Raw genomic sequence first — 8,784 nt, forward strand, 5'->3', positions numbered from 1 at the left:
ATCAGCACCTGAGCTGCCCTGGTGACTGACAGCTCACCTTATCTCCTTCTCAGGCACGGAGCAACCCAGTGCCTCCATGACACCTTGTTCCTATTAAGCTAATGGAAACAGCACTGATTGGAGAAACTTGCTTGTTTATTTTAGTTCAGTTTAAATTAACATTTGCTTAAACTGCAATGTAGCTGCACTGGAAAACAAATTCTATTAGTAGGTTCTCTACTAGATTCCCAGCAGATGTATGTCAGTGTAGATCCCTTGAGGTTTGTGCAGCTGCATCATTACAATGGGATTTATCTGATTTCAGCACATTAAAAAAAAACCCATAAAAGTTTCCCTCCTGGTCCCTTTGGGCCCAAGGTCACTACAAGGAGAGGGCCCCCAGACCCCTTACAGGAGTCACTCGCAACAGAATCAGGCAGTGCTGAACACAAGAAAACAGAACTGCAGGGGACCAGCTGGATCACCAAGTCCAATGCAATCTTGCAACAGATGCTATGTCCATGGGTCTCTGGTTGGGTAGGGTACTTGGAAGGCTCAGGTCCAAGCCAAAATCCACTGACGTCAATGGGAATCTCTCCGTTAATTGATTTTGGAAGAAATGTGTCTTGGGACATTTATAGACATCCTCTGGTGTGGGGTGGGTGCTTTAATCAGAGCAGCTCCAAGAGCCATTCTAATTAAAGCACCTGGAGTATCACATGCATCAGCATCCTCACACCAAAAAATGGCAGCCGGGGAGCTTTAACTGAAGCTCGTTGAATGAGCTCTAGTTAAGTGCTCCTGCCACCATTTTTCAGCACAGGGACACTGATACACATGACGCTGGAGTCTGCTGAAGTGTAGTAATTACCACGTTCCAACAGACTTGATTAATTGACTCGAATAATTACAGTGCATCAGAGCAGCCTCCCTGGATGTGTGTAGGAACCCTTGGAGGCTGAAGTCAATTGTTTTTTTCTTTACAGTAGTAAACACCTTAGAAGGAATCCATGTGCAAAACATTATAGTTTTTCCATACTTACACATTGGTCACCTCATTGTTTGGAATAAGATGGCTATCATTACCTAACAACTGTAATTCCCTAAAACTGGACTTGGATTAGAGCTGGATAAACATTTTCAAGATTTTAGAGGAAATTCATCATCAATATTTTGAATTTGACAAAAAATGTGAAATTATTTCTGCAAGCATTTAACTGATTTTCACCCAGTTCCTGTTCTTGCATTCTAGTTAAAAGATATTTCTTTAATAAAAAATACATAAATCACCCATTATGCAAAAGATGAAATCATCCTACGTTTACACAAGACAAACATTTAAAGCCATACATAAGAAGGCTGGGGTCATTTGACTCCAGTACTTTTTCCTGCCATGGCAAGGGGTCAGACTTGATGATCTGCTCAGGTCCCTTCTGACCCTACAAACTATGAAACTACGAAATAAGGCTAACTTTCTCTCTCTTTGGAAAAACAAATAAACCAGTTGAGTCAAGATTGATTCCCGTTAATACTTTGCTACTCTCAGAGGCTGCATTGCACCATAGCTGTATTTTTTCCTGAAAAAGAAAAATAATAAGAGTGAATACTTAGAAGTAAAGCTAATTAAAATGAAGGCCGAGAGAGAGAGAGAGATCTATAAGAAAATATATACAGAAAAGGTTTTAGCTTAGCTGGTCTGAGCTCTTTTAGCACTGACCCCATAGGCAAGAATATTTGATTAGTTCATTTTAACATGCTGACTTTGCTGGAACAGCAAAACTGCCCGGAGTGGAATCCACAATCCTGGTCTCTGTTAATGGTAGCTTACGACCCATTAATATATCCTAGAGGGTATCCTAAGTTCAGGGGTATTTTATTTTTAATTACGAGTTCTTTGCTTTTTAATTTTCATGAGCATACACACACGTGCTACCTCTGAATAACTGATCAGGGAACTGTCGTGTTTAAGGATGGACTGTCCCTGGGTTTTGTGTAGGGGGAGAAACAGTGTAGAAGGTCTTTACCCTCTGCCACTCTATCTCCAAGCAAATAGCCAAGAGCCATCCCATCTGCTTTTGGAGAAGTATACAGACTGTGAGGGCTGCACTCACTGCCACGAAAAGATGCTTAGAAGCAGCAGGAAAGGTGGTGAACAGGTGGGACCATACATCTTCTTCCTCAGCCTAGCCTGACTTGGGGAAACAAGCCTAACAAAAAGAGCTTAAGGAAGGAGAGGCTGTTCCTGAGGCACAATCCCCACGCCGGTCCCTTCCAAGGTAGTGTAGATGCACTCTAGTCAGGCTGGGGCATACATAAACATGTGACACCTCAGTCCTTTTGTTTCCAGGCAAAACAGTCCAGAATTGGAAGGGGGAGAGGAGAAACACAGCTAGCGTTGCATGAACCCCATTCCTTTGGGTAAGATGATGACTTCAGGTATAGCCCGGTGCAGGGGGGACACGTAAGGTGCATTACTTCAGGAATAACCTCAGGAGGGGTTGTGACTCCTGATTCACAGTTCTTCCTGCCCTTGCTACATAGAGCACAGTGATGATTGCTGGCATATGCTAGAAACAAATTACTACCTTTCAGTCCAGCCACCAGCTCAGCTACATACACCAGTAAATAGGCAGGAAGTAGAGTTGAGACTCCAGCCATTCCTGTCCCTGAATGACCGCTCCTTGGAAGTTCCTTCTTTTTACCAGTTTCTTAGCAATTACCTCAAAAAAGGTTCTCATTAAAATCAGATGACTATTATACAGGGGGCTCAGCTAGGTTTTTTTTGTTTGGTTGGTTTTTTGTTGTTTTTTTGGGGGGGAGGTGTTCACTTAAACATTACATGCCAGTGCTTTGGATTCTGAACGATCTTGGAAAAGAGGATATGAAAGATGACTCGCTCTCTATTACTGTCAATGAGGGAATTATTCAGATCAGAATCTGATGCACGACCTTTCTTCACAGGTTCCAGAGAAGTGTTTAGCTCAGCAAAAAAGGGACGCAAATCAGCTCATCACAGCATGATTTGGCACATTTGAAACATTACTATGCAAATTGCATGGGAACTATCCCTCTAAAGGAGGAAGGAGCCCACAGAGATTTCACAGCTTAATTAGTTTTGTCCTGTAGATCATAAGTTTATCTGATTTGTTGCAAGCAGGGGCAAAATGCAGTGCATTAATGGATGCTTACCTATAAACCTTATGATTCTTCGAAGTAATGGGTTCAGGTAGCAGCATTCTCCAGTCAAAATTGTTTTCTCCTGGACAATCAGGGTTTCTCGGGTTGACTTTATGAAATACATGGATATCTCACCAATGAAAATCTAAAGTGTGGGAAACAAAAACAAAAAGGAAGATTAGTAATCATGACATGTACCCATATGTGTCATGGCCCACAGGAAATACTTTTGTCCCAATTTACCTACATAACATTTTTAAACTGTGTCTTGATGAGGGAAAAAAGAGGTGTGTCCTTGAGCTCAATTCACTAGCCTGAGTTCACTAATAAGCAGTAAAATCCTAGCCAAGAAAAGACAGTTTGTAGTTTTCGCTCATGTTAGTGGCTCAGAGCAAATTCAAACCACCCATCATCTTTAGCTCGTAGGGACTGGACGGTAGACCAGGAGAGTAGACCTTTGCGAGTTTTAGTACAACTATGAAACCTATGAGATGCTGTTTTTATCGACATTTATACAGAATTCATTCATCTCCAGATATTCATTAACATCATTATTATTTAAATATTAGTTCAGAAACTGTTGGTAAAAACACTGGTTAAACTAAGAGAATAAGCCTTCTATTTATCCACACAACACTGGACAAAACAACAGTACTTGCAAGTTTCCCTCACAACCCTGTACCAGTAAGCACTGGAATTGTGCTCTTTCAATTTTTCTTTCCTTTGAGGCTGCCGACAAAATTGCCGAGTTACTGTTGATTGGTTTATGGGCATGGTTTATGTGAGAAGACACCTTCTAAACAAGAACTGGTTTGAGGTCACTAAACTCATTTGACACAGGTCACTGAACAGTCATCAGGTCACCTTTCAGTCTACTGGTTGGACTGAATTTGAACTGGTGGCCTACCAGGAAACAAAGACTCCAGTGGTCCATTGATCTTTATCTCCACTATATTATGGTAGTGTGTGTGTGTGTGTGTGTGTGTGTGTTATTTGCATACACTCAGTGCAATCAGACCATGCATTCACTGTACCAGAGCCACTGCTCACTTTCTGTTGTTGGGGTTAACTTGGTAAGGTGGGCTGTCAATCAGACTTGGCCAAGGTCTGCTGCCAATGAAGGACACTAGAAATCTGACTTCAGTGGGAGTGGAATTATGCCAATGCTGAGTGCTTCTGAAAAAACACCCCTTTCTGTTTTACACATCTGCATGTTATAGAGAAGCAATTTTTAGTGTGTTTCAACGGAAAAAGAAGCCTGCTTGAAGAAGTGGTAAAATGATTTTATATAAAAAAAGAGCACTCAAAGCAATTCTATGCAACTGAGCTATTAAAGACATGGGAAATGAAACTGCCCCATTAGAAGAGAGCCAAAGTGGTGTGTAATAAAATGCATGCACACAGCTTGAGAATAAATAGCAAGCAACTATTCTTGGACTGCTTGGCTTGTTGAAACAGTGTGTTGTTTCAAGGGCAACGATTTATTCTTATTAAACTGCATGAGCATCCTTATTGATTATTTAAGAACATTCAAGCCAAGTGTGCTCAGCCTCATTATAATTCTAACCACTGAGGGGTGGAAACATGAGGTTATAAAATGCACATCAATAATGGGAATTGGAGAGGCAGGGGCCAAAACATGGAAGCCTTACTGATATATCACCTCTATCCAGTTTCATTCCATTTGAGCGAGTTGGCATGTAGTTCAATACAATTCAATTCAATAGCTCAAGGGGGAGGGGGTAGAAAATGAGGTAGCAACCACACCAACATAGTTTAAAAGCAACCCTTGATACTCTTCACCCTCCACCCCCATCTTTTTCAACCCATGCATTATTTGAGTTAAAATAGCACTCATAAGATCCTGTCCTAAAGAGCTTCCAAGCTGACTTAAGTCAAAGCAATGATATACAACTAGATGGATAGAAGAATCGTCTTAGACAAGGAGCCAAGATGGCTTGGGGGTTTTTTTTGGGCGGGGGGTGGGGGGGTGGTTGGGAGAATAATATCTTTTATTGGACATTCTTTCCGAGACAAAGTCCTTCTTCAGGTAAAGGACAGCTAAATATTTTCAAACAAGGGCATCTTAATACAAGACACAATAATAATATTGAACAAAATAATAGTACTCCTTTAAAATAAATCTATTTTTTAAAATGTCTTTGAATTAAAAAAAACAACAACAAAACTAGAATCCTTCCCCTCCCCATCTCTAATTTGAGGATCTGAGCCCACTTTTCCAGTTTCAAACTACTCTTTTGTGTGTGTCGTGGTATAACTCTAACTCAACCCCCCAGCCTTGATTACTTCTCATTTCCAAAAGCATGACCAAATAATTCATGGCCCTTAATTTGGATGCGGACAGTCCTTCACATTTCTGTTTATGCCCAACTAATGTTGTGCTTAAAATGGATTACTTGTAGGCAAAGTAGGGTAGTACAGCACAATGGGACTGACTTCTTTGCAGATGGTTTGACAGCAGTAGAACTCCACTGACTGTCCTGATTTAGATCCTGAATCAGCATGTGCTCAGTTTTAAGCATCCAAGTACTCTGGGTGACTTCACTTATGTGCTTGAAGTTATACACATTCTGAAGTATCCTGGTGAATCACAGCCATAAACCAGTCACACCAGAATCAGGCCTCTAGTAACTTAGGTTATTCAATTCCAAATATGAATGACATATAGTATTAGGTATCTGGCAAAGCAGCTACTAGCATACACTTCCAGTGGGGAAAAATGTAAGGCTGAAAAGCTGCTGTTTCATACAAGCTCCCTACTTAATTAAACAGGAGATGGCGAGAAAATTACATTGTGGGTGAAGCCTTTTATTCTGTTCTGTATCAGATGTTCACTGGATTTGTGAGGAAGAGACAGAGACACATATACCCCTAATGTAGATTGTAATCTATTTCCTTCCAGGATCTATCCAACTTTTATTATTGTCTCTCTATCACAGCCTTCTAGTCTTCTCTAACTGGTGCAGGTGACCAGGAGCCTACGATCACTACACAACTTGATTCTGTTCTTAACCACAACAATGTAAATTAGGAGTTGGTCCATTAAAAATAATGAATTTAAACTGCTAGGAGACTAGTACCAGTTCTTTTGGGATCCTGGGATATCTCATCATAAGACGTTTGTATTTTCTTGCATATCTGTTCTTGGCTGCCCTTGTCATCACTGTATGTCCTCATGGATCATGTCTGCTCAGTAAATTTACTCTGCCTAGTGGCAGTTCCCTCAAGCACAGCACAGTTCTCCACATATACTGCCTCTTAAGCCAGAAGCAGTCTAGCTGCATTCGCAGGGCACCACAGGCAGGCAGGTTAGTCAGCATTAATTAATCACTCTGCCCTAAGTTTTGCGAAGATGCAGTCACATTGCTTCCTGTTTAGAAGGCAATCCATGTGAAGAAGAGGTGGGGTGGGCTTGAGGACATAGTGACAAACAAAAAACTGGTCTTTCAAACAACAAGTACTTATAATACATAAAATAGAACTGATTCTGGTAAAAGGATCCACCAGTAGCTTAGTTTTGCGGGTCAAATATTAGACAACAGAAGATCTGCTTCCCAGGAATTAGACATTAATTCCAGGGTCTCTTACTCCATGTTAAAAGAGTCATGGACACATGAGTAAGTTAACCTGTGTAAAGTCAAGTTGTCCCATGTTAAAAGAAAATAGCTGCTAGTAAGTGACACAGCCTCAAAGAAATATAGTAGCCTGCCCCAGCAGTGGCATATTTACTTCTAAAAGAATCAAGAGTAATTCTCCCATACTTATAACTACCTATGGGCTTCCAAGGCACAGACTGTTCTTTCATGTGCAGCTGCTGTAGTGCAATTTGCTCCAGGTTTATGTTTCAAGCACTGTGGGCACGTTTACATGTGAAATTAATTCAACTGAAAAACTCTGGTGCATTCACGCTGGAGTTTATTGCCCCTGGGCACCACATTTATACATGTACCTGGGATTACAGCATGTTGAGCCAGATCAGAGTAGCCCCAGGTGGCAGGGGAGCCAGGGGGGCCAGCCTAGGGCTGCTTCAACACAGCTCAACATGCTGTGGAGGGGCTGGCTGGGGCACGAGGGTGCTCCAATAAGGGGCTAGCCAGCAGGCAGCCCCCGCAGTGAAGCACCCTTTTCCCAGCCAGCCCTGTCAGCATCTACAAATGTGTTGCCCTGCGCTAAATAACACCCTTCAATCTCTTCCTAAATAAAATTCCTTCCATCCACTATGATTTTCCCAACCCTTGTTCCTTCTTTGAACACTGGTGTCAATAGGTCCTTTTCCTTCAATAAAGCACCATACCCAAAATTCATCAATCTGCCACTGCCCATGAATTTTCTATTCACTTTTTCTGGTGGCTGACATTCATCTAAGGACTGGCTGTCCTCTAAACCAGTGTTTCTCAACCAGTAGGTTGCAATACAAAAGTAGCTTGCAAGAACATTTGAAAGGGTTGAAAGCAGGTCCCCAGAAAAAAACCCATGAAAGCATGGGTTTCCTCTTGAAGGCTGGTAGCATTCCAGCCTGCAAGCAGCTGTTTGGGATGATTGGAGGCAGTGGGCACATGTGAGGCAGACACACGTAGCCAGCACAGAGCAAAGCCAGGTTGTGGGAGCGGCCCCAGCCACTGAGCGCAGGTAAGTATGTTGGGCAGGGGAATGCCCACGTGCCTGCCTGAGCTGGGGATTGTGGCTGGACACAGGGCTGCGTCGGGGAGGGGGAGCAGGGGAAGAATGGCAAGGGGAGGTAGGGGTGGTTCTTCACAGCGGGGAGCTCTGTGCCTGGCCCAGCGGCATGGGACAGTGCTAATACACAGAGGGTCCTGCACTCATTGCTTACACTCTGGTCCAAATGGGAGGGAGGCATCTGGGGGTCCCCTCTGGCAGGGGACTGTGGATTGGGAGTAAGGGGCACCAGCAGGACATGGGGATGTGATTTGGGGGTGAGGGGCACCAGCAGGGCCTGAGGCGGCAGGGGACTGTGGATTGGGCACTGGCAGAGCCAGGGGGGTATGGGTTGGGACAAGCCAATCTTGGCAAATAGGTCCCAATACAAAAAAGGTTGAGAACCACTGCTCCAAACTTCCCTCTTCAGCAAAGACCCCAGAAGGTTCAGTGCAGTTGGCTGGCTTATTACATGTAGAGAGAAGCAGGTCACACCATCTTGGTCCGCTGGTTTCCCCTTCACTTCAGGGTCCAATTTAGAATCGCGTGCTTTGCTCTTCAGATCCACCACAGACTCACTCCAGTATGTTTCTAAAAGCTTCTCTCTTCTCTGCTCTCCTCTGTGTCCTATGTAGTTTTAGCATAGTTAATATGAGAACAACCTCCCCAATGTTTCTTGACTTCTTCAATTCTCCGTGTTTTATTTCAACTCTCCCCATGAACACGAGAGAGATCACCCATAAGAATTCTTGCTTTACAGTAAACATATCTTTCTCTGTCCACCTTGCTTTCCTTTCTCCTTCAACCATTATTTATTTCAAGGAATTTATGTTATAACACTGTAAAAATGTAGTGGGGTCTTATGAAACATGCTATAACAAAGTACCATCATGGTGGCAGTGAGATTTCTACATGTACAGAAAGGAAAGTATATTACCTGAAGGAGAACTA

General features: G+C 42.7%; 1 protein-coding gene across 2 annotated transcripts in view; it reads right to left on the reverse strand.

Moving 5' to 3' along the window:
* PLPPR1 (phospholipid phosphatase related 1) overlaps positions 1 to 8,784 on the reverse strand; it is a 242,469-nt gene that overhangs the window by 34,483 nt on the left and 199,202 nt on the right. For both annotated transcript variants that reach the window (XM_019555106.1, XM_019555107.1), the window contains exon 4: positions 3,169 to 3,301. In XM_019555106.1, the coding sequence (XP_019410651.1) occupies positions 3,169 to 3,301 (133 nt within the window). The remainder of the gene's footprint in view (positions 1 to 3,168; positions 3,302 to 8,784) is intronic.

This window comes from Crocodylus porosus, unplaced genomic scaffold, assembly GCF_001723895.1.
Source record: "Crocodylus porosus isolate Cpor-Errol unplaced genomic scaffold, CroPor_comp1, whole genome shotgun sequence".
Lineage (NCBI taxonomy): Eukaryota > Metazoa > Chordata > Crocodylia > Crocodylidae > Crocodylus > Crocodylus porosus.